The sequence below is a fragment of the Toxoplasma gondii genome, chromosome VI, assembly GCF_000006565.2.
Source record: "Toxoplasma gondii ME49 chromosome VI, whole genome shotgun sequence".
NCBI classification, from domain to species: Eukaryota; Apicomplexa; class Conoidasida; order Eucoccidiorida; family Sarcocystidae; genus Toxoplasma; species Toxoplasma gondii.
Window position 1 is genome coordinate 1,102,989 of NC_031473.1, and position 25,439 is coordinate 1,128,427.

At 50.9% G+C, this 25,439-nt stretch overlaps 5 protein-coding genes across 5 annotated transcripts; 3 read left to right on the plus strand and 2 right to left on the minus strand.

Annotated features, from left to right (window-relative positions):
• Positions 1-244: 244 nt before the first annotated feature.
• On the minus strand, positions 245-5,579 carry TGME49_240243 (hypothetical protein). Its single transcript, XM_018780583.1, has 7 exons — positions 4,361-5,579; positions 3,514-3,590; positions 2,771-2,821; positions 1,958-2,036; positions 1,220-1,328; positions 755-798; positions 245-536 (listed from the first exon to the last, which is right to left on the minus strand). Exons 1-7 carry the CDS (start codon positions 5,082-5,084, stop codon positions 469-471), a joined length of 1,152 nt encoding a protein of 383 aa, XP_018637634.1. The 5' UTR covers positions 5,085-5,579; the 3' UTR covers positions 245-468.
• A 1,030-nt stretch (positions 5,580-6,609) lies between these two features.
• On the plus strand, positions 6,610-9,438 carry TGME49_240247 (hypothetical protein; the record flags this gene model as incomplete). The annotated part of the gene is made up of 4 exons (XM_018780584.1): positions 6,610-6,920; positions 6,985-7,257; positions 8,223-8,545; positions 9,407-9,438. Exons 2-4 carry the CDS (start codon positions 7,142-7,144, stop codon positions 9,436-9,438), a joined length of 471 nt encoding a protein of 156 aa, XP_018637633.1. The 5' UTR covers positions 6,610-6,920; positions 6,985-7,141.
• Positions 9,439-9,453: 15 nt separating this feature from the next.
• Positions 9,454-14,735, plus strand: TGME49_240250 (macro domain-containing protein; the record flags this gene model as incomplete). Its single annotated transcript, XM_002366603.1, has 6 exons — positions 9,454-9,584; positions 9,978-10,153; positions 10,628-10,752; positions 11,247-11,324; positions 11,802-11,912; positions 12,315-14,735. The coding sequence occupies 6 exons, from the start codon at positions 9,454-9,456 to the stop codon at positions 14,145-14,147; spliced, it is 2,454 nt and encodes an 817-aa protein (XP_002366644.1). The 3' UTR covers positions 14,148-14,735.
• A 330-nt stretch (positions 14,736-15,065) lies between these two features.
• On the plus strand, positions 15,066-17,787 carry TGME49_240255 (hypothetical protein). The gene is made up of 2 exons (XM_018780585.1): positions 15,066-15,835; positions 15,956-17,787. The coding sequence occupies exon 2, from the start codon at positions 16,190-16,192 to the stop codon at positions 16,868-16,870; it is 681 nt and encodes a 226-aa protein (XP_018637632.1). The 5' UTR covers positions 15,066-15,835; positions 15,956-16,189; the 3' UTR covers positions 16,871-17,787.
• Positions 17,788-18,389: 602 nt separating this feature from the next.
• TGME49_240260 (hypothetical protein) lies at positions 18,390-22,481 on the minus strand (the record flags this gene model as incomplete). Its single annotated transcript, XM_002366604.2, has 5 exons — positions 18,390-18,520; positions 18,619-18,767; positions 19,951-20,023; positions 21,307-21,419; positions 22,457-22,481. The coding sequence occupies 5 exons, from the start codon at positions 22,479-22,481 to the stop codon at positions 18,428-18,430; spliced, it is 453 nt and encodes a 150-aa protein (XP_002366645.1). The 3' UTR covers positions 18,390-18,427.
• Positions 22,482-25,439: the final 2,958 nt, after the last annotated feature.

The window sequence follows — 25,439 nt, forward strand, 5'->3', positions numbered from 1 at the left end:
TCATCGGTGCATCTGGCATTCTCACCAGCGTCCTCGAAACAATCGAAGCCGCTCGTGCGTTTGGGGCTCGGCGCTGGCCTCTCGAAAGTCCCGAGAAAGGACATCAAAGAGAAAAGTCGAAGAAGTTGAAAGTGGCGGCAAAAACGGATTCAGAGTTGGCGACTCAGAAAAAAAAACAAAGAAACTGAAAGGGTGTCGTTTCTACGTGAAGCAATCCACGGATCTGAGCACGGGGGGGGGGGGGGGGCGAAACTGGTCCAAACATCTTTTCCTCTCTTTCTCCCAGTTCTGTGGCTGTGCGAGAATCTCTCTCCCCCGTGTCTCGACCGGACATCCGAGCTTCAAGAACGCGATCTCGACATCGAAAAAAAGGCATCTACACCTGCAGCGGTGCGCGCATGCGCATGCAACGCCTGCATGCAAGACCCTCGCTGCTGACGCATCAGACCAAAGGCCTTCCTCAGTTTCTTAAAATTCCAAACGCGTCTGGCGGCCGCGGGTCCCCAGCTGCTCACTCAAAAGAAGCGCGCCGATAGCTGCGGAAGAGAACGAACAATACAGACGAAAAAGCGCGAATTCTATAGACCAAGGTTGAACTGTGAGTTCGCGGCTCCACAAGCGTGGACGCCGGAAACTCTGCAGCGTACAGAAGAAACGCAACGCCTCCACTGCGTCGCCATGGAAAGGAAAGAGGGAGACGTCGTGCGAAGAAGGCGCTTCCGGATCGAAAAAGCCGTACAAACCAGCAGCTCACCTGCCAAGCAAACTGAAATGCCCAGAAAACGCTCTTTCCAGAACCTGCCGAAACACAGACAGGCAAACCACTCAAGCGGAAACTCACGACAGATCCACACACACACACACAGATAAATGCAAGTATGCAGAAACATATGTTCTAGGCGTACTACTGTAACTACACATAAACATACATCCTATGCATATACACTAAAGTACGCATATACATATATATATATATATATATACAGAGATATATAAATACATTTCTGTGGCCGTGTGCACATTTGCAGCTGGGCATGCATGCACATATATATATATATATCGGATACAGATACGATTATATACATATATATATGTATCTTAGCATCGCCTTGAAGTTGTCACATTCTTTGTTTTTTGAGAAACGGAATCACAAGAGATTGGACTGGCCTCATTTGCAAGACCTCCCGGGAGATCTGGAATTTTTCTTGTCAAGACCTACCAAAGAGGTGCGATTTTGGCGTGGTGAGAGGCAAAGTCACCCGCGAGGAGCAGCCCGCAGGCCATCGCTAGCAAGTACAGGCTCTCTGCAGCTTCCACTTGTTGGGCGCCTGAAAAAGCGAGACAGAAAAAGGAAGACGTAAAAAGCAGTGGAGCAAGAAAGCGGATGAGAGCTAAGGGCAGATGAAGGAAACAACCGAGAAACGCATGCAAAGTCCGAGAAACAAGGCAGACAGTGGAACAGAAAAAAAAGCGACCTCGACGCTTTGAGAGTGTCTCAGTCGGAGCTCATCTGACAGAGCCGCGATGGAGATACCGAGGGGAACGGGAGGATATTTTCAGGAACACAGGAGTGGTACTCGGGAGCGAACGGAGGCGGAAAATTCAAACTTCTTTCGCGAGCAGAGACTTTGGAAGTCGCGCGAGCAGAACAGAGGAAACGAAGAGACAGAGGTGAGGGTGAGAAGCTCGTGAACTGCCGCCCAGCTCAACTGAGGAGGATCCACAAGGTCTCACGGCTCCTTCAGGAAAGGACAGAGAGAGAACCTGGAAACAGCTGTGCATCTCCAGTATCTGGAGACACCCGAAAGACGACGCCTGACGATTCAGATTGCTCTCGAGTTCCACGGAGGCAGAAAAAACTTGAAATCCGAGAGAAAAGGCACACCCGACAGGCAAGTCCTCCTCAACTCCGCGGCAAGGGAAGCGAACGCGACGGAGAACGAGGAAAGACACTCACCTGAAGCAGCGATGAGCGCAGCGACACCGTAGGCAACAAATCCAAATCGAACTCCATTTCTCGGTCCCCGGTCGCCTCTCTGAGACGGGCAAAAACACAGCGACTTTCTTCCTCAACTGAAACTGAGGACGCGCGTAGGCACAAAAGGCACTAGGCATGATTCTGCCTCTCTGTGGATGTGCGTTCAGACGCGCTGATCCTGCCTAAATGTAGCTTTCGAACTCTAAGAAGTCAAGCATCCACTCCTTCTGTCCGACGCGACGTCAAGCGCGATTTCGCTGGTGAGTTTCCCAACGCGCCTTGACTTCACTGGGCCTGTATGTACCCTTCGTCCAGTTGAAGCGATCAAATCCATCCCCCCCCCTCCCCCAGTTTCGCTCAGAGGCACGTTGAACGCGAAGTCTTTCTGCGACGGGAGGATCCGACGCCCTTTCTTTCAGCTTCGCTAAAAAGAGAGAAACTCGCATGCAAGAGCCTCTGGGGTGCCACAGGTCTGCGATCGCTCCCCTTGTTGATCGTTGCAGGCATGCAGAGCACCAGTTAATCGATAGGCCGACGCGAAACAAAGATGAGAAGGCGTTCCGAGGAGACTGCAACTGTCCACGCTGCCGCTGTTTTCACACAGGACGCCGAGCGTCCTTGGGGGACCGGCGTGGAGTTAGGTAAGGCTGTAACAGCATGACCTTTCTCTTGAAACGCCTAGGCTTTTCTCTCCACCTGTCTTTTGTGCTTCTTTGTGCCCTTGTCCAGAGGCGTCCTTCGCGTCGCTGCAAGCATTTTTCACTTGCTCTCCTTCGACGCTCCTTTCCTTACACTGCGAGGGCTCCCGATGTGCGCCAACTGCATGCCTGCATGCATTCCCCACTTGGGGAGCACAGGAACGCAGAAACGTCAACGGGCGTCCAGGGCCGAGTCACCAGCGAATTCGCGACGCTGTGCGGAGACGCGAATGGAGCCAGAGAGCCTCTCGAAGCTCTTAAGACAACGCAGTCAGAAGGAAACCTGGCAAGACCCTCTTAGAGAGGACGCTGCACAGACGTCCGCTGCTGCTGGAGACCATTCATCTGTTCTCGACAGGAAACGAACGCCTCTTCAAGAGCCGTCAGACGGCAACTGACAACGTCCACTCTCTCGGAAGCTGTGTACAAATGTACGTTTCTGGAGACGAACGCCACAAGCATCTGACGAGTCTCCGTAAATGTCCGCTAAGCGCGTCTCGCAGTCTTTGCAGATGCTTTCGCTAGACAGAGAGGCATGTGCAGGCGTCGCCGTGTAGGTCCAGTTGTCTATCTGTTTCTGCCGCGCCTGGAAAGCCGAAGTCGCGTTTTTTCTCTCGAAATCTCAAAACGACCGGAGGCGTCAACACAAAACTGGCACACCACTCAAGAGTGTATTTGCGTATCGAATGTTCACGGAAAAATAGACTACTACTCGAAGTAACAGAGCTTAAAGTGAACGTTGAACCAAGCGAACGCAGCCGCTCGCATGCGTCATCTTCAGGTGACTCTGGGGAAACTGGCGGTTTTCTAGACGTGTGCGCGAATCCTGCGTCTCACCCAGGAAGCCAGCAGAGTCGCGGCATAGTAGACACTCCAGCCAATCAGGTCGCGCGCCAGAGAGTCGAAGCCCCAGACTGGCCAGGAGAAAAAGAGAGAAAGGAAAAGGGGAAGAAGCAAAAATGCGAAAAGAAACAGTGAATGCAGTGCATTCTGGAGGGAAGGATGCACACGAAGGATAGCAGACAGAACAAACTAGAGAGCGAAAAGGTCTCAGAACATGGTAGCCTTTTTCGTTCCCAGGAGGTCCGCTAGCCCACCGTCAAGGAAGCGCAGAGTGGCGAGAAACATGCAAATCAACGAGGCGACCAGAGGAAAGTCGAAAAAAAGATCACGAGAACCGGGAGGAAAGAGAGAGCAAGGAAAAATGACTGAGGCGGAAAAGAGAGAGTAAGACTCACACACGCAAGGCCAAGGAGAAGCCGAAAGATCAGATGACGTGCAAGAAAGAAGGTAGGAGAGAGGAGAGAGAAAGGAAATGAAGGAGGGAGGAAAGTCGAGGAAGCACAGCGAGAGGACAGAGGAGGGCGAGGAGAAAACCGGAACGAGAGACCTTCGTTGACCAGCAAGGAGAACAGTCACACGGCAAGATCGAAGAGAGACACCAGTGGGTCTGAGAACAACACGGTGCTCCTTGGAGGCCCGGCAAGTCTTCAAGGGTTTGCCTTCGAGTTGCATGCAGTCTCACGAATCTTCTGCGGTCAGTGAGACCTTTCTTTTTCGCTTCCACTTGACACACAGTGAAGATACTCGTTCGACAGTGTGGGGAGGGGGGCATAACAGCAGCAAAGACAGCGCGTTTGCCTGCACGTTCGCGGAGCCTCGAACTTGGAAACATAGCACCTACGCGGGACAAGATGTGGAGCGACAGCAGAGCAGCAGAGAGGCGCCAGTGGCAGAACGCGAAGAAAGAACCGAGCGCCTGAGGGCGGTTGAGTTACGCGAGCCCAGAAAGGCAGGAAGTGAAGATACAGGCCCGCTCGTGGATCGCCAAGATGTCGATAGTTTTGCGGTGGGCGTACACTCGCCGGAAGGTACGATGACGCGGAGGGTGGAGCTGCAGAAGGCAGGGGAGAAGAGGCGAACGACGAACGAGAAGAGAAAAGAGAGGGAGAAGAAGGTCGAAGAGAAAGGAGGGAAGGAGGAGATGGAGAGGAAGAGCCCACGGAACAGAGAAGAGGTCTTGGCGCACAGCTTCTGAGAGCCGAGGTCGAAGGGGAGAGAGACCCAGAAAACTGCAGCGGAGACGACGACTCGCGTAAGCTCAGGTGAGGACTCCCTCTGTGTTGTTTGGGCGTCGAGCCTTCTGCTGCGGACGAAGTCCAAGTTTCTCTACGAACGTCACCAGAGAACGGAAGCTCTCTGTTCCAGGTGCTGGACTTGGAAAACGGAGAAGGCGAGAAACGTCCAGAAAGAGGCCTGGTCAGAACCGACTTCGCGGCTGTGAGGCGACAGCCAAGAAAGAGAGAGTGAGAAAAACAGTGTGGAAAAACGAGAGGGTGGAAGGACGCCAGGCTTGGGCGCCGCCCCAGGAGGGCACCCGATACGCCGCGGACGCTGTGTGCCGTCATCGCGGAAGAAACGAGAGTTTCAAGGTGAAAATGAAGCCATTATCACCGGTCGAGACACGCACCGGGTCAGCAGGAATCGAGTTGAGAAAAAAGAAAAGAACTCGAGCAGTTCCGCTCTCCAGTTTCCACGAAAAACGACGCGCACATGGAGTGTGCCCGAGAGCGCGCTGTAAACGAACACCCGGGAGGGGTCCAGTGTGTCTTCTCGGAAAGAAGGGATGGAAATGCGAAGAAAGCAATTTGTTTGCATCTATGGAACAGAAAGAAAAGGACAGATGGTCCAGCAAAGCTCGTCGATCTCCCTTTTCCCGAGACCGAACTCTGCTAGAACGGCCGACGAAGAAACGAAAGTACGCGTAGAGAAAGATCTCGACGAGGTGACTTTGCGACCAAGACCCAAAACCGAGGAAACGAGTGAACTTGACGAGGCAGAATTCGATCCCGTCTGCAAGGACAGAGACCAAACAGAAAGGACGGAGTTCGAGCAGTGAAACGAGAAGCGGTGGGGCAAACTGATAGGAAGAACAGAGAAGACGACTTGCTCGCGGTCGTATGTGTAAAAGAACATGTCGAGTCTGCAAGCCCACCGCATGCAGTCTGTGCGGTGGCGTCCTGACAAGCTTTAGAGGAATGAGATGACCCTCCACAGTTTATGGCACTTTTTTTCCGCATGTTTTGGGCGGGACCACCGTCTCTCGCGAAATCCGCAGATCTGAGGGTTTCATCGCATTCAGGAAAGCAGAAGGGAGGGCTCCCCGACCTCAGTAAAAAAGCAGCGCGGGTGCCTGGTTCCCTGGCTCAGATCATTATGTGCGTAGAGAGAAAAAAAGGATGCTGCATTCATACTCTGCTTTTGCTTCTCTACCTTAGTGTGGAAGGCGGCCAGTTCACGAGAAGCTGCTGCAGCCTCTCTAGACGCTGTAGAGGAACCTGTAATCCTTCGTAGTGCAAATGCGACGGCACCTCAGAAAAGGCGCAGGGTTCACCATGAATTTAGACTTGCCCACGAGATGCAGGTAGTTCGTCCAGTTCAGTCTCTTCAGTTTGCCGACTCCGTGGAACGGAAGCTACCGAGGGCCGCGTCTGAGTGCGCTTTTACCAGGCAGTTGCGTATTCTTGTTGGCTGTCAAATCTCGTGCAATTTGAGACGTAATTGAGGAAGCTTCAAGTGACTGCTTCTCACACAAAATTCGGGCAAATCTGATTTCACATTCAGCGTTTTCCGCAGAGCGTCGTGCAGCAGTTCAGCGAGTATCCGATGTGAGAGGATCCGCGAAGTGACAGCATCGCCACTTGGAGTTGTCATATCGCTCCGAGGTCTAGGGCATAGAGCGCCCTTCTTTGTCTGACGGTACATTCCACTTGCGTACGGACAGCGAAGCAAAAGCGAGGGGAGGTCATGTGTGAGAGTGACAAGGGTGCTGCAACAGATCGAACTGTAGGCGAGGCTACTCAACGGGAAACACGGTTGCGTCGTTGCCATCCTAGACGGCTTGCCGTTGATACTGACAGTCTTAGGCATCGAAGGCAGGCCCTACGGTCGCTGTGTTGACGACTTTCTTCGTTGACTTCTCTGCATCCAGAGACTGAAACTCGGATCGGGAGGTACACTGCTTCGACCAGTTCAGGAGAAACTGCATTGCGGTCAAGAATCTGTTACTTTTTTAGGAATTGCAAGAGGGTGACGGCCGAGCCAGTCGGTTCCACTGAACACTCAGCGAAAACAATTCAGACAGGAAATGGAGCCTCGCGAATAAAAAACCGCGGTCATGACGGGGCATTTTCCCGTTTCCTATATTCAGTGGCCAAGGGTGGTGCGGAGACACTCACCATCAGGTATCGAGAATATGCTCCGCAAAACAGAGGCTTGTCTTTTTTTCACAAGAGCTTGCGACAAAAGCTTGCAGAAACGTGCACGACAACTTTCCGGGCGCCTGCTCATTGACAGACCTTGCGAAACAGGCTGGCAAGCTGTCGATTGTTTCTACTGACACAAAGAGAACAGAAGTTTCCTTTCAGCTGAAGACGAACATCCGCAGTTCTTGTGGTTTCTTCGAATGTGCAGTTGGTTTACTTTCGAGGCAACTGGGAGTCTTTCTGCGTCTGCCCGAACTCCAGTCTTGGCGCTTAAGAAACGTCTGCTGCGGTGTCGCGTTTTTGACATATTCATCCTGTAAGAGGACAGTAGATCCTTGCTAAACAGAAACGAAATCGCACTGATGTTAGACGATTCTTCTGTGTACAACACTGCACTGTGAGGCAACAAACCAGTTCTGTTACAATGCTGCGTGCGTCTTTTATTGTATATCTGCCGGACTGACGCACGCGCATGACCTCAATTTTAAAAGAACACAAGTTCCTCTGCTTTCCGGTCGAATGCGTCTTGACCTGTAGTTCGCATCTTGCTCGCGATTTGATGTTGAGACGCTGCTTCTGCGTATATCGATCTAGCACTAGCAATCGGTTACAATGGGCTCTTTTACATAGACAATCAATTCACAGTTCCGTTTTCCGTCCGAAGAGCTTTGCTTCACGCGAAGTGTTTGACTGTAGACGCGGCTTCCGAGTGTTTTTACCTTCTGAGGAACAATGATCCAACAGATGTAGTTGTTTTTTGTGAGAAAACAACTGCAAACCAAAAATACCTGAGTCTGCGGCAAGGGGCGACCACAGACACTCTAGACACCAGCTGTTGGGGGTCACTAGTGTCCATCGTGACCGTGCCACGGGGTTCCCTTATTCTCCTTGCAAGTTGTACAAAGATGAGAAAAGAGTAATGTGCCTTAACGCTTCAGCGAGAGGGCCTTAGCATCCGAGAAATCGATCAAGAATACGAAGGCGTGACCGCAAGACGCTTTTTAGAGCAAACACTCTCCGTAACGTCGCTGTTTTTCGCGCTTCTCGTTCGTCGTAACAATCCGGCAGGGCTGCTGCTTCCCTGGCCTGCCTGCGCTCGTGGTATACACATCAACTCAAATCCGAAAAACAACAGGACATTTGCTGCCTGTACGTGACATATGCTTCGCGTCTTGCCCATGCATGCTCGGTTGCACGTTGCTTCTTTTTGAGGAGGGTCCTACTAGCTCGCTCACAGTCCGTTGCTGAACTTCCATGTGACTTGCTTGTGCGCCCTGCTAGCAGGTGGCGGGCGCTCGACGTCGTCGCCATTCTGTCGGAAGTCTTTCCGAGGTTCGCTGAATTGTTTTCCGGAAAACTGCTGCCGCGCCAAGAGCCTGTCTCTATTTGTGAAGAAATATCTTTTCGCGGGAGGTCTTTCAGAGGTCTCAAGCAGTGTGCTCGTCAAGACGGGGGAAAAATCGTGCAGCCAGCGCACCCAGCCGGTTTTGCGCGCGTCGGTCTGCGGCTTTCCTCTTTTTGCGGCTTGGCTGTTTGCGTTTTTTCTTTCCCTAATGCATATTTGCTGGACACGGAAGTCGACGCTACCCAACACACGCCAACAGGTGATGTACCAGCTCTCGTAAAAGCCGGAGTCTCGTAGGGGCGCCGCTGTCGCAAGGGGGCTAGGCCGAGCATGGCGTTGGTGGTTCCGTGGTTCTCTGAGGACCGTCGATATCTGCTGGACGATGGGACTGGGATTTTATCACCTTAGTCGCGTGTTGAATTTTTCGAGGGGGATTGCGGTGTATCGTTTGCGTTTTCGCGGAGAGCTGTTTCTCCGCGATATCCAAGCGTTTCTTCGTTTCCGCAGCGAGGTTCTCTCCGGCGGTCGTTCCCTGCCAGTGACTCTTTCGTTCTTTTCCTCTGCAAGTCACCTCTTTGCTAGCCGTTGCCACTTCACGCCTTTCGGCCACAGAAGAGGGTTCCCTTTTCTTGTCTGGTACGAGTTCCCGGTGTGAGCGCCGTCTAGCGTTCTGCCAGTGACAAACACTGTCGTGGCTTCTTTCTCAGGTGCTCCTGTGCGGTGAAGACTTGCACATCCGACACACTGCGTTTGCGAAGGATGACACTGCTCTCCACGCTGGCTCAACCAACTGGAACAGGTCGAAAACTGCAGCCCGTTCTTTCTGTCGTTTTCTTTTCGAGATCCCAGTCCTGTGTTATTCATGTTTCGCAACCTGTACCGTACGGGTGCTGTTACTGACAGTCTCACCTCCACGTCACTCTCACAATTGAACCACTTCGTTTTTTCCGTCGCTGCCCTTCTCCAGTGCGTTGCAAAGTGTCGTTTGCAAGGATCGCGTTTTCGCTCCCTCCTCTCCCCATTAGATGGGTGCGGTCGGTAGACGACCAGCGAGCACAGCACCTCCGTACCCCTCAAACTGACGGCAACGGCGCTCTTTGGTTTCCGTATTTTTCTTCAGGAGCTACCGGAAGAACGAGGGAAGCAAGATAAAAGAGAAAACCGAACATGGTGGTCTTGCCATGGACCTGGGGGGCCGCTTCACGAGCGAACATGCCGAAATCTGGAACTGCCAGCAGCCGCAATCTTGGCTACGTGAAGGCGGTGAATCTCCCGCGACTCTCCAAGGATCCCGATACGTGAGACTCGCGTCTTCACCAGAGGACAACTGCAAATTTGGAACCTTATGTATACGTATATAAGGAGATGTCCATGCCCAGATGTCTATGCGTGGATGTATGTATGTATGACTGCACACGTGTATAGGCGTCTATTTGTGTGTTTTCGTTCATATGTATGCATGCATATGTGGCGGTGTCGATCTATCGATCTATCTATCTATCTATATATATATATATATATGTATGCGTCTACGCATGTCTTTGCATGCAGTTATCTGTGTATACGTATTCAATTGGTTTCACTTTCTTTCCAGTCATTGCCGTCTTCAGTATGCCCTGCTACCATGGGAGGCTTCAATAGATTCGTGAATCAGCAATCTGTCCTGTTCTTTCGTTTGCATGGATTCTCAGGCTGCTCAGAAAAGTCGTACTTTACCGAGGAGACATCACCGAGCTGGATGTGGACGTTATTGTGAACGCGGCAAATCCTTCTCTTCTTGGAGGTGGAGGCGTCGATGGAGCAATTCATCGGAAGGCGGGACCTCAGTTACGAGTTTTCAACCAGACTCTGGGCGGCTGCAAAACAGGTTCGTTCAACGCCTTCCGAGCTGAATTTGGTCTCTCGTCTAAGTCATCGCACCGTGCAGAGAAATCACGATCGCAGCGCTGTTTTTGTTTTGAATTTGGGGTCTCTACGCCTAGACACGAACTCAACGTTTATTCTGTTAGCACAGCAACCCAACACACACATGTATATATATATATATATATATATATATGCACGTGTGTCTCTGCAAATGTATACATACACACATCTATGCATATATATATATATATATATATATATATATATGCAGGTTTAGTAACGATGATGTGTATAGTGAATGCGTGGTGTCTGGGTGCTTTCGAGAGGCAGTGTGATTGTTTACAATGGCGATTGAGCTTGTCTGTCTCCAAATGGAGAGGCGATTCTGTCCACATTTGTCGGCCGTACCAGGCTGCACCTCACTGCTCTCTTGTCCACCTTTTCTGAGTGTGTGAAAATCTGAATTCCTTTTCAGGCGAAGTAAAGGCATCGCCAGCTTTCCAGCTCGTCTGCAAACAAATTTTCCATACAGTTGGGCCGCGAGGTGAACAGTCACAGGCTCTCCGCGCCTGTTATTTGAATGCTTTAGAGCTGTTGAAGGTACGTTGATTGAAGCTGTCTTTTCTCTTCCCTCCCCACCTTTATGTCGCACAAGATCTTTGTCCGGTTTGTCAAGGAGAGGGGAAACGTCGCTCTGTTGGAAATTCCAGACGAGAAGCCCAGGAAGCCACGGCCATCTTGGTAGTCAGACGAAAAGAAAAGCAGAGAGATTCTCTGAGCTGCAGCGATGGAGACCCGTCAGATAGGAAGCAGCAGAGTGCGGCACTACGTGTACAACTCAAGCTTCGTTTGTTCACACGAGTTTCTGTCTTTCTGAACAAGACGGGATGTTGGGATCTGTGTGGTAGTGTGTCGCATACAAGTCAACGCGACGACGGGGCCGGTTTCGAGTGTCTCTCCTTCGCCACTGTAGAATCTGTAGGTGCTCCTTTTGTCATTCGTCGCCTGGGTCTCCCGCGGGGAATTAGAACAGAATTCCCAGTTCTTTGCAACCAGTTGTCGCGCCGGTGAAATGCTCTGTTTCTTCTGACCAGCGATCCAAATACCGCACCATTGCGTTTCCATGTATCTCCACGGGAATTTACGGCTACCCTCAACTGAACGCAGCTCAGGTGAGGCCGTGCACCCTTTTCAAGAGTTCAGTCTTTCCCCAGTGGAAGAACAGAGGACGCGGACTACAGAGACGACGGGGGGATTTCTTTCGTCTGGCTGCTTCGTTGGTTCGCTTCACACATACTCCGCCCAAGTGGTGCCTGCGTCCTTGAGAGAGTCTGCCATTACTCACTGCGCCGCGGTCTCTGCGTTCTTGAGGCGCCAACGCTGAAGAGCGAACATGTTGGAATTCGAAAGCAGAAACACAATTGCGTGTACAATTGGCAGACAGACGGCACAGAGGGCACGATGCATGCTACGGGCTCTGACCACAAAGACTTCGCGAAACATTCTGCGACGCAAGTGCTTGTGCCTCCGAATCCGGACTGCGACTTGCGCAATGACACCTGGAAAAAAGGTCCCTGCTTGAGCGTTGGACGTTGTTGTCGATTCGCATGTCTTTGCTTTGTCTCGGGTGTTTCCGCTGCTGTGTTTAGGTCGTGACGAAATGCGTGACCAAGTGGCTGAAAATCCCTGCGAACTACGAAGCCGTAGACTTTATTGTCTTTTGCGTTTTTGAGCGACAAGATTTTCTCTTTTACGAACAGGTTAGTGTACAACTCGAGCTCGCCAGTACACGCTTATCGAGGTCTTTTCTGCTTGTCTAGGTCACTTCGGGACATTTCTAGCGCGGTTCTCAGAAAACCTGCAAAACCCTGGCTTCGACGCGGTTTGGCGTGGAAGCTTCGAGGTCGCAAACAGAAACGAAACAACCTCGGACCCCGAGAGGGAGTATCTGGAGGTCGTGGTGCGCACGCTTGTGTCGCAGACTTGCGTTTCTCGTAGGTTTGGAGCCTGGAGGCAGCACAGCGAAACGGCCAAGAAAAGGTTCCCCCGGGGACATTTGTTTTCGTCACTTCCGTTTCCTCTGCCCACTCCCGCGCATGCGATGTGATCGCATACCGCGTGAGTCTCTGCAGTTGTGTGTGGGTGTGTGTATGTCTCTTCAGCTCCTCTCGAAAATCAAATGTCGGGCGCCTGTGTCCATCGCGAGTGTGTTTGCCCCGCGCACTGTGGAAGTTGAGGGTCAACTTGCAGCGTCTGCCCTGGAAGAAAATGACGTCGAGGTTTCTGTCTCCGCTGGCATTTCGAGACAGTTCCTCGAACGCGGAAAGGCGTCTCCCTGTGAAGCAGGAAAGGACGACGCGGGGGCCGGGGACCTGCCGCCCTGGGGCGGGTCGTGGGTGCTCTGCGGCGGCGCCGAGGACGCGACTCGTGAGGAAGAAGACGGAACTGGAGAAGAAGACGATCGCACAAGAGTGTTTCCCTACAAGGGCACAAAGGACGGCATGGAGCTGCAGTCTCTGAAGGGTCTCTCTGAGACTGGAGATACTCCAGAAGACTCTGCCGCCAGTCCCGAACCAAGCTGTGGTGGTTTCGGTGAACATGTCGGCGAGAGAGGCGGCAGGCGAAGCGAGGAAGAGGACATGCAAGAAGGAGACACGGGAGCTACACAGGGTAGCCGACCGATGCGGCAGGTGAGGGTGAAGGCTTGCGAGGCCGGGAAAAGGCACAAGAGACGCGCGTCTGTCGACGAGGATGATGAGGTTTCGTCTGCAGACCTATCAGACGAGTGCCCCGCCGCTCGGCTGGTGGAGAAGCAAGAACACAGGGGCGAGAGGCGAAGGAGGAATGACCGGAAGGCGAAACGAGGGAAGCCAGAGCGACCCAAGAAAAAGGAGGCAACCAACCGAAGGATCAACACATGCTTCGACCGACATCAGCAGGAACGCATCGACGCCGAACAGCGCCTGAGACTCGAGTCCGGCGAAACTGCATCATCGACGCATCCCGCCGTAGCGTCGAAAGCCTCGGGGGGAGGTGACCATGCCCTGCCGCGGCCTCTGCCTGCCGGTGGCTACTTCCCCCTCTCGGTGAATTCAGGTGAGGATCCGAGGCGGGAGCCAGACGAGCAGGGTGCTGACGCTGAGAAAGGGGAAACTCCAGAACTCCCAGTGCATCTTGGTGTCGACGACCAGAAATCGGCGGCACATTCCGAAGCCGTCGCGGAAGGACTCCCGCGGGAGCCTTGCAGCGCTCTCGAGGGCACTGGCCCGAGTTGCGTTTTAAGTATCGGGGAGGAAAATCAACTGCAGCTCGAAACGGACGGTTCGGACTCCAGCACTTGCTCTGCATTCCCTTCTAACGCTTCAGCTGCCCCTCCGCCGTCGCCAGATCCCGCCTTGCAATCACTGGCGAGATCATCCGCTCAGAAAAAGGCAGCGTGCACTTGTCCGACAAGCGAAAACACCCAGGGTGAAACCTCGCCAGCGAAACAACACAAGAAGAGACAGTCCGCTGAGGGAAAAAAGAAAGGGAACGCCTTGCCGGAAGGGAAGCGAAAACGCAAGCAGACATTCGCCGGGTGCGGCAGCCAGAGCTCTCAGGAGTCGCCCCCCGCTTCCGTTACTAAAAACGAGCAAGCGGCATTCGTGACAGACAAGCCGAGCGACTCGCCGCGAAACCGTGGTGGAGTATCTGAGATCCGAGAGGAATCGCAATGGAGCCTGACTCTGATAGAACTGCCGCCGGTGAATCCTCTTGCAGAAGGTCCACAGGTGGCGGCAATCGCGCCAGATGTTCCATCGTGCGACACAGAAATCTCCGGTATACGTACACCTCAGAAAATTCAGTCTGCAGAGCCGGATGAGCGGAGCAGCAAGCGTCCAATTAGCTCAGTCACGCCGCGATCGAGCGACAGTAGTGGAGGTGCGAGGCCAGCGCGCAAACAGCGGCAGAAAAAGCATCAGCCGAGACACAGAAAAACTGCTGCGCAGCTCTGAAGACTCGCGTGAGCAGCTGTAGCACAGATCCGTCGAGACAGACTGGAAGAAAGGAAAATGACACCCGATGCATACACGCTATGGCGGTGCAGCACGGAACCTAGACTCGGGGAAGCAGAAAGCAGTTTTGCGGGCAGGCGTTTCGGGGAAAAAGACCGGAGAAAACTCCGCGTTCCGCACGACATGGCGACACGATTATGTCTGTTCTTGTTAAGCTCGCGTCTTTGTGTGGTGCACGGTGCTTGTTTTGTGTGTGGAACGGTTTCCGCTCGCGTCTCGCTTGCGTGAGTGCCGAGAAATGGCTGTGTCAGCGTGCACCTCAGGATGTAAAGTGACAGGTGCGATGCCGAGCATTGGCAAGCAACGACAGAGTCGTCCGAGGCGGTCAGTGCGCAGAAAGTATGTCGTGTTTCTGTCCTTGTCTTTGGGTGGCGATACGGATCACTCCAGTGTTCTAGGCATTTCATGTTTTTATCGGAATGGAACAGTTGACAGCAGTAATGCGTGTGTGTTCGTGCTACGATTGCGGATTCCCCCTTTCCGAATGTCTTGCGAGACATTCTCGAAGATCAACAAATGTACAGCTCTATTTGCGTGTTCAAGCTCATATGAGTTCCTGCACGTCACGCGGTAGCTTAGAGACACAGAGACTTTTCTAGATATTTCGCGCGTTTGAAGTCAAGAAAGTCAGGCTAGAGAGCTTCTTGTATCGTGGGTTCTTATTTGAATGCTCATCGATAACAACAAACAAGTCAGGCTTCTGTCGCGTCGGCCTGTAATGCTGACAACGAGCTGCTGCATGTGCTTGCTTGCACATGACTGGCACGCTGTCAGGTGTCACTTTTCGCTGCATGCGAGTGAAAAAAACGGGAAGAAATTTCCATCCTCAAGAAATCCGCTTCAGAACAGAAAGGTCCACTTTATGGTGACAAACCAGACAAAAGCTTCAGAAACACCCAGATGGCTTTCAATTAGCGCGTTGTTCCCCTTGATGCAAGAGCGAGGTAGACAAATCACATGTTTCTTGGGCAATTTCTCAGATTTTTTCCTGCTCTCCGATTCCATAGATCTGAGCGAATCCTTCCTTCTTTGTTTCTTCTTTAAAAGCAAAAACCCAGGGCAATCGCATCGCTAACTCCTTTCAAGTGTCTGTTCAACAGGATTGTGAGTGTTTTCGTGTTTTGAGTGAAACCGGCACACTTTGCGCCGCGCTGAGCTCAGCATTTACTTTTCCTTGGTACTCTCTAACTCTTAGAGAAAGCAAGAGGAAAGCAAACTCGAAAACTTTGAATCTCGCACAGATATGCATGCCCTTGAAGCGTGCTGCCCACGTTTCAAGCGTTGGGCTGCGTTGTTCGAGCTCAACTTCTTACCTTACGTCCGCGCGAAACAAGCCCCGTTGGTTAATCAGTGGCAGTGCGTTTCTCTGTCCTGTATCTGTCTCTAAAAAGTCGTGTATCCCGTCACTAACAATCAATTACAGAGATTTTTCCACAGAGATATAGGATTCCTTTCTCTGGATATCCCCGCCAGGCTGCAGTTTCTTTTTTTTCGAAGAAACCGACAAGATTTGCTTTTTTCGGTGCATGCGCGAGCCTCTTTTCCGGAAGTATCTGGAGGGGCGATGGATGGCCTCCCGACACAACAGGAGATAATAAGGAAATGTCAGAAGCACTTCAACGAAAAATGTAAGCGTTCAAGGCAGACGCTTCCTTTTCGCTTCGTTTCTGTTTCTTCGCCTTCTTCAACATCTTCCTCTCCCTCTCAATCTCGTGCGCTTCTCTGCTGTGTTTTTTTCCTTCTTGCAGTCCTCGGTTGCTTCTCCCCCTTCGCCTCGTTTGCACTCCCTTCCTTAAAGTGTTTGCCAGGCCTATGTCGAAATTCCCCTCTTGTCACGGGTATTCCGCGCCGCCCTCCCCTTGTCTTTTTTATCTCTTCGCTTTTTCCGGCGGTTTCTGTTGCTTGTGAAGAGAGCCAGCACCGCCGGGGAACAAAACGTCTTGGTTGTTCGAATTCCTCCTCTCTCTTCATCGAGAATTGAGATGCGGTGGTGGCGCAGCTTCTCCGGTCGGGCGCAGCGGGAGGTCTTTCTTCGAGGCTCGCCGGCGTACAAGTGGGGGGTATGGATTGTCGGTCTAGGGGGAGGCCTGCTGTGGATTTGGGAGTCCGAGAAAAACGCCCCCATTTCGGAGCGGCGGGTGTTTCTGCCTGCGCGGCGAGAGGTTAAAATGACGAGCGCAGAAATCAAAAAGTGGAACGAGAAGTACAGTGGCGGCGCAGCGCTCCTGACGCCTCCTGCGCAGGCAAACAGCTGCGCGAACGGTGATGTCCTGCCTGCTGGGTCCTGCGGGCGGACAGCCGACAGAACAGGGGAGAGAAGTTGGAGCTTTTCCACACGCAAGAGTATCCCACCGAGGTCGGTATGCAGCCGAAACGACCGACTAAACGAGAGCTGGAAGGCGTTCCAGGACCCCGTTCTTTTCTCGTCTCTCCATGAGGCGCTGAGGCAACGGGAAGTGGAGGTCAGAGAGCGAGAACGGAGGAGAGAGGAGGCGCTTAGATTGAGAAGAGAGAAAGAGGTAGAAGAGGAGAGGAGAGCGCGGGGCGTGGTGGCGGTCGATGAGGCTCGGGAGAAGCTGAAAGATCAACTGAGGAAAGAGACAGGACAAGAGGGGGACGGCAGACGCCCGCGGAGACTGCCGTACTTCAGCAGTCTCGGTTGAAGGCCTTGCACCAGCACAAACGAGATGCGAGTCAATCCACGAAGATTGGACGGTGGATGTTTTATCCATTTGCGAATCAAAGAGAGTCAGAGAATCGACTGTTATGCGGTGCGTCGACGGTGTGCCTGTGGACTGTCATACCGAGTCCTCGATGGGGCCTTTGGGGAGCTTCTCTCTGTCCTCGTTTTTCGAACTTCAAAAGAAGGAAGAATGGCATGCGGAGTCCGACGCTCAGCGACAGATCGCAGGTATATCACGAGCGGAAAACGAACCGAAATGAAACGAAGGACACCGCTGTTTAGAGCACATCGGTAAGGCACAAGGTGTAAAGTGCGAGATGTGGATCGATGGGCCAAGAACTCTGAATGCCTCTTGCAATTCCGGTTCGTTTTCAACGAGTGAACATTAGTGCGGTTTTTTGCGGAAGGACGTACAGTCCACCTCAAATGGTGGCTCAATCCGTGGAACGTTCTCTTTCTTCGTGCAGCCTTCTCCCGCCACAGGAGTTTCTTCAGGGAAACGAGGACTGGGACTTGTGCGCCTCTCTGTTTTGTCAGTCGCGTGCTCTCTAGGAAGGTGCCTTTTCCGTCTTGCGATCTCCGACCGTCAGCTCAGGTCACTCTTTCTGCCTTTTCTGCAAGAAGCGGCGGTCAGCATCCCTGTGGCCTTGGCTCCTACAATTCCTCTTTTTCTGGCTCTTTTTGTGTCCCTGGCAGTTCGTCCACTCTGGAAGAGGATGGAGGCTCTCTAGCCTCTTTTTTGCCAAAGCGAAGGGCACTGTGTGAGTGTCGCATTCGTCCGGTCAACAGTGGAAATAAGCATTTTCGTTGTTTGTTTAAACAAGTGACGAACCGACCCTTAAATGGACCGAACTTCGGGAACTCAGCATGACGAGTTGGCACGCATCCAGCAGCTGGTGAAAGGGAGCGCTTGCGTTAGATACGCTGCACCGACCAAGAGTCCGTACATTCGCATGTGCACAAAAAGAGCAGAAAGTGATCTACAGCTTTCTTCCCTGGAGGGGAAGTGGAGCAATGCAAATCCTCGTTCACGATTTTGTATCCAAAGATAGGCGTGTGCGTAGCACGGGAAGTCCGCGGAGAAGTGAGCATTCTCAGTCACTGAACCACACCTTTTGGTAGTCATGAATGCAACAAATTGTATGTTTGAATGAGTTCTTCTCCGATTCCAGACTGCTTTGCTAAGCATTTAGAGATATTCCGCGCAACCAATTATCAGCAAGGAGACGACCTCCTTTTGTGTAGAATCATCTGCAGATGCGTGTTTATTTGCATGTCCTGGGACTCTGCTTCGTCAGAATTGTGACTGCCAACACTCGGACCCGGCATGAATCCGTTTTCCTACTTGAGCCCTCCATGTAATTAGAACTGTCGTTTATCAGCATTTTCAAGTCAGCGCAGTTAGCTCGATCGGATACACGAATCCTCGATCCACAAGAAATGACACAAATGGCACACAAACTACCAGTTAAAGGCATCTGCAACGCTTTTCAGGTTGCTGTGGCGTCTAGCGTAGTGACCGGCGTAATTTATGATTCTATCCAATGAGGCTCCGAGTAAGCATGAGAGTCTTGAAGCCCCTGACTTCGAATGCTGCGGAGTGGCGGCAGTGAAGTGGATCGAAGATGAGCTGAAGAAGAACGGAAACAAAACAAAAAATGCGGAAGCGAAAAAGCAGCTGGAAAGGCGCCTGACATGCCAGCGGGATAAAAAACCGAGACGACCCACCGACAGACCTCTGACTCTCAGAACTTCCGAAACACGCCTGGTCTTAGCCTTCGGAGGCCAGCTGTTCTGTAAGTGCAGACCCATTCCCGGGCGCCCAGTGCAAGGGTACGGAGCAAAAGAGTATGTCTGTCGGAGTTCTCTGAAGTCACCTAACTGGCAAAGAGCCCACTCACATATCTGCGGGGAACTGGAACCTCGCATCTGCGAAGCACCGACTGCGTGTGTAGTGCCCAGGATATCCGTTGTAGGTTCCAGTTCCAAGAATGCAAGACGACGCGCAACGGTGCAGAGTTGTCGCCTTGAAACGTGATTTTAGAAGTGGGAATGTATAGATTCGCAAATGTGCATGAGTGGATAGGCTTGGCGCTGCAGTCGATCCGCAAATGTGCATGAGTGGATAGGCTTGGCGCTGTAGATGTGAGAGTGTGCGCCAAGGGGCGGCGAGAGGCACTGCAAGAAAAAGAGAGTGGTGAAAGGCCTAGAAAACAAGCACAATGTGCCTTTATCCCCAGGTATGTGTGAACGAATTGAATCAAAACGTCTCTCCTGCGCCTCGGCACAGTCGCGAAGAATAACCGCGGGCCAAACCTCGCCTCGGAGCCCTACACCGCATGCGCAGCAACTGGACTTCCATCAGCCGATCGAACAAAGGAAGACGAGGCATCATTGGTGACTGAATCTCGTTAGGAGACGAGAAAGTAGTGCGCCGACACGGAGGTGCTAGGCCGCAGCATCCCAACTAAACCACTGCCGAAATCATAACAGAGACTTTGAGGCACTTGTACAGACCTATGCCTGTTCACGGTGACCTTTCCCTTTCGGCGCCAGAGGGAGGGAAAAAGACGTTCACCAGAGTGGATACCACAGGCTCATCCACACGTACGAATCTATGTAGACTTCCCCGGGGATTCAGTATACATATATATATATATATACATATATATATATATATACATGTGGATTTGTGCTTAGATGGGTACATCCTCATGAATGAGCCTGTACTAGCAGATATATACATTCACATAAACATATGAATATACGCGGTGTATATATATGGATACCATCTAATGAATGAACGGGTGCATATATATCTATATCTATATATATATATATATATATGAATGTAGATGACATATGGATGGCTTTTGTGAATGAGCAAGGACATGTATGTATGCATATACATATATAGGATGGTCTCTGCGCATGCGAAGCACTTTGCGTTTCGAGTTTTGCAACCCATGTCAGGTTTTTTTGAGCTGGCGCGTGTGAGTTTGGCCTTTGTACCGTCGCAAAATCGACAGAGACGCTTGAAGTCTATACACGTCAGCGTACCTGTAGCGAACGATGCGCCATTCACGAAGTACTCGAGGCATGTCGGCAAGTCCGCCTGGTTAAGGGCGCAGCACTGAGCAGGGAAAAGACAAAAGCCTGTTGTAAATAAAACACACAAAGATCACGGGAAAAAACAACACCAAGTGCTTTAGAAAACCAAAGCAGTCCCAGATCGAGCATCCGAAGTGCGCGCAATAAGAAAAAAAAGGTCTTCTGCAGTGAACTTCGGGTGAACAACAGCAGGCTCATAGTTCGGATATCGTACGTACCTATACATTAAAAGAAAAAATCAACAAAAGTCTCTGCATGCAGGTATCCTGTTCGACCTGACTATGTTCTACACAAACAATGGCGTAGACATTCGAGTGCCGGAGAACTTCATTTTGGCTCTGAAACCCATTCGTTTTCTACCTTCAAAAAAACTGCTTGTACCTTGAAAAGGCCTGCTTGTCTCTGCAGAAGATATGCTTTTATCTTCAGAAGATATGGTATCATCATGAAAAGACGTGCGACAGCGGTTTCCGCCGTAACAGACAAATCGTTAGGTTCCTGTACCTTTATTGTTGCTAGGAACAACCTTCCAGTGTTTTTGCACCCTCCGCCTGGCGTTCTTTTCATCTTTTCTGACTTCCCCAAACAGAAGAGATTAGAATCAATCAGTGCGAAGACTTGGAATGAAAAGGTGAAAGAAAATTCAACTCGAAGCAACAGAGAGGCTTTGCAGCACCTAGGATACTGAATGCGACCAAGCACTGTTCATTTCTCCTCCGTCTGACGGTCATATCATTTTTTTCAAACGACAGGCCGTTCGGATTTCCAAATTCAACGAAGGACCTAAAGCACCAGAAAATCCAAAACTATCGGCATGGTTTATTGATGCTACGGCGTTCTCGTATAAGCTTACATTTGAATCTTCAGACGCAAATACCACGACGTCCACCCACCGCAAAGCACTTCTACACAAACATATATATGCAAGCATTTATATGCGTTCCTTCCTCTTGAGATTCATCGTTACACAAAAACAAATATGTCAATACACATACATAGAAGAATGCCTACGCACGCCCGTATGCATGCATGCACACAACCATGCATGCTCCGGCATTTGCATGCGCATACATATATACATATCTGCATGCCCATATTAACATGTATAGGCAGACGAAGATGCATCCACACACACAAATGTAGGTGCCTACATGCACACATATAGATATTTCTGTATGAGCGACCGACTGGAATGTTTCGAAGTCGGGTGTCGCTTTAAATTATTACATACGCCTTCTCCTGAGTTATATTTATTCATAGCCTGAACAGCGCCCATTTGAAAGTCGTTTTTTCCTACTGTCGCACCGAGTTTTCTTGCAGACGAGCATCAGAGTCCCCGTCAGACCATCTTGTCACGCCAACCGCAAAGCCTCTGGAGGCTCCAATCAGCATGCGGCCAGGTTCGACAACGCGTACCTCTGCAAGGGAAGTAATGAGAAAAACTTTGGAAAATGCGATGTATGGACCATTCATGTTAAAGGCAGTTTAACGAGGTGATATAGATGTAAATTCCGACTTGATTTGTTTTATGAAGCGAATGCATGAGCGGATTCTCTACCAACGTTTCTAATATTTTCAGACTGCAGAAAATCCCTTTTCAGAGAACGAAATGACAGACTTCTGGCCTGCAGTTCCTCCGCATCTTTTCCGGCTTGTAAAGGACTGCCAGCAAAGGAGGAATTCCGAGTTTTGCAGGCAACACACTTGTGCGATCGCGAGAACTTTGGTTCTTCGGAAGGACTAAACTTCATGCAGGAAACACGGTGACCACGAGCAGCACGCTAACACTTGGGTCCGGTGAAGGAACGCGTTGAAGGACAAAAAGCACGAATTTTTTCAGAAGCGTTCGCAGCCTCAGAGGCCTGCCTGTCCACCTCTATATACGCTCCTCAGCTAGGTGTCTTGAAAACAGCGATTTCGCCTCTCTTTCGATAAAAAGCGGGAGATGGTCTGCGATCTCGCAGCACAAAATGAACGCAACAGGCACTATAGAGAGCGCGGAAGCTCTCTTTATTTCCCTGACAGAAGGTGCATACTAGATTACGTTCTTTAAACCTGCAGTCTCCTCCGAACGCGCACAATGTCCTCCCTAGAAATGGTGGGTCCTCGAAACAGCGTCGCCGTGACGCCAGACTTCCAGGAAAGCCTAAAACTCGCTAGTTGGTTCGCTGGCTTCTTGCCGCGAATGTGCAAATACACAAGGCGCATATATCGAGAAAAGCAGCCATGTTCTCGGAATCGTTTACGGAATACTGCTGCAGTGAACACCGAAAGACGACACTCCTCAGATGAGGGTACGACGGTGCCACCTTACTGGAATAACTGTCTGTGAGGGAGGACTGTTTTTCAACTTCGTCTGTTTTTCTAACTCGTTCCCTGCCTTCTGCTTGGGATGCGTAAAGTTTCACTCGCGTTGAATGCGGAAACAACCTCAGACGGTTCCGTCTGATCTTACCGAAGTAGACCTTGTCTTGCTCCATGGGGGTGCTGGCCAAAATCAAGCCTGTACCTCCTAGCACAGTGTCTGCCTCCCCCGAGATTCCTGGAGCGACCCTCCTGCGCCCAGGAGACCAGTGCAGACCAGGGATAATCTCTCAAGCGAAGCAGAATAAGTGGGCGATCAGAACACAGGAGAGGAGCATAAGAAGAGGAGGAAAAGAGCAAAGGAAAAGGAAATGACGAGCCAGACAAGAAGACAAAGAGAAGCGAAAGAGCGCATTAGGTTCCAAAGAAAGGCCGGAGAAGCAGATCCTTCGAATCTGTGACATATATTCGTAAAGACACAATTTCACCGAATCGAGGTTTCGCGTTCGCAGCCTTTGGATTAGACTTGACATTTTTTGCGGGTGCTCTCGCCAGCCAGTGAAAAGGCGAATTCCCTCACACACGCGCTTATGCACCAAAACACACCAATCGACATCAGATTTCTCGATATCTCTGTCTTTGTGTCTGTTTGCTTACGGGCTTGTGTAAGTCATACACACACGCGTATGCAGAAAGGATGAATGGGTTATGGTATCTGTCTATCGGTGTTTGCGTCTACATCTGTTTCTATCGATCTACATGTACGTATATATGTACATACATTAATATACGTTCTTGTACATTTTATGGAACCTATAGGTGAAGTCCAGCTCCTGAGAATGCATTCTGTTCTTGTAATCGGTTCACACATGCAGAAAAAGAAACCGTTTACCCCTCTTTCATTTTTCCTGTCCCTGTCCTCTCTTTTCCTCTTTGTCTCCCCGTCTGTTATCTGCATCTCTCCTTCTTTCTGGTGCTTGCCTGAATCCCGATGGTCTTTGCATGCACTGAAAAGGAAAGGCGAAGCATCTGCATGCGTCCCTTCCTTTCCTATTAGAGTGCCCCGAAAGGCCAAAGGCCGCAGAGCGACCGCCGTTGCGGCAGAGTATTGTCTCCTGTTCCTTTCTTTGCTGTTTCCGACTTTCCTTCTGCCTTGATGTTCCAGTCCTCTGTCTCCGTCATGACCTTCTGCTTCGCGGTGTTCGCCTGCACAGTCCACTTGTCGGTCTCTTTTCTGAATTGCTAATTCTCTATTTTTCCCTCGATCCTCTAGGGCGGAGGAACGAAGCATGTGTATGTTTCGTCCAGAGAGGAGCAGGCGAGAGAACGAGCGTTTCAGGTGTGAGAAACAAGATACTAGAAGAAAAGAGATAGCAGCGGCTAGCGCTGAGATGCCGGCGCTGAGGTAATGGAGCAGTTTAGAAAAGCGCGGCAGCGAAGGCGGCAACACCTCAGAGGCGGACGCCTTTGGATGGTGGAACGCATGCATGTCGGAAAGTGACGAAAGCGAGGCAAACCCAGGGCCTCAAGCAGGCAGAGAAAACGCGAGAATCAGACCAGAGGGAGAGAAACAAAGGCGATAGAACGGCAGATGGCGCATGACGCTGGGTTCGCTAGTTCATTTGATGACTTGCTGTGGGCAGTCAAGACTGCTCTTGACTAGAAAAAGGGGAAACGGGAACGTGTGAAAGCGATACGATTGGGCGACAGGACGATCTCTACAAGGCAGATGTCGACACCACGGAGACCGAAGGAGAATCGTGGAAACAGAGGCACCGATGTGCTCCCAGAGAGGGACACAGAACATCCGCAAGAATGTCGACAGCGCATGGTGGATTTAACGGAATGCAAATCCAGTTATGAAATACAGAACGTTTTATCCTCGGTGTAGGCTATGTGCGTGTATCGCACTCGGATGGTACTTGGTAGACCCTTCTGTGGCTTCGAAAGTTCCTCCATCCGAACCGGGTGGTGTGTCGGCAGTACCTCGTCACCATGTCAATGCAATATCAGTTGCGGGGAAACTCACTGATAGGTTGTGGTATACTCGTCTTGCATGTCTTCGACTTTCATGTAAACGCTTCTGCAGCAAAAAGGGAACGATTCTCTTCACTGCGCTTCATCTGCCCCTTTGTACGTTGAACTGTAAGAGTTTCAGATGTCTTCTATGTTCACTTGAATGGCACTAGAACCCCTACAGGTATAGATACGCTGAAGACTACAAGTTCCCGTTTATCCTCAAATTTTAATGTCAGATGCCGATTGAGCAGCACACTTAATTGGATGACGTTTCTTTCCAGAGTGGATCTGAAGAGAGCCTCAGTTACGAGGAAAACCATGTTATCAAAAAGAAATTGAAGAGAGCATCGTGCTGTGAAAAGACAGAGGAGTTGCTGTCGCGACAGAACAGGAAAAATGCTACGAAGGAAGAAAAAAAAACACAAGAGACTTGAGTCGAACGCAACGCTGCATACGAGAAGATGGAGTATGCTACAGATGTAGCGCCGAGAGTTGAATAGACCGACATGCAGAGACGAAAGGACGAAGGCGACTCGGAACTACAAGAGGATGAAGGCGAGGAAAAGTGAGAGTGAGGGTAAAAGAGACTCGATCGCTTTTCTCTTCGTTGATCGACATCTATGAAATTGTTCCTGGGAGATCAGGCTCTAAACCGTTCCATATTTCCAGCTGGGCCGCGAAAACATCTCCTCTGTCTCTCTCGCAACGCGACGCTCTCTTCAATTTCTCTTTGATGGAAAGAAGGAGTGGTTTTCCCCTTTCATATCAGAAGCTGAGTTCAGCATCGTAGTATGCGGGTGCGAGGCGCCTCTTTTCTATGATTGAAAGAAGCGACAGTTGAATCTAAAAAGCTGCTTATTTGCCTCCAAAAGTTCCGTAAACTGCGTGAAGCAATAATAGCGAACCTCTGTGTATCTCACTCTTGGAGAGGGCTTCAGCATCCTAGGCTCCGCAGTGTTCGAGTAGATTCCGTTTTTTTCGTCCTTTTTAACAGTGCATGAAAAAAAGTTGATGTATCACTCGCCTTTAGAGTGCCTCTTTCGGAAACATTTCTCAGCTCTTCTTGTGGTACGCTATCTGAAAGCTGGAGTATTAAGAACGATGTACGAGGCCGG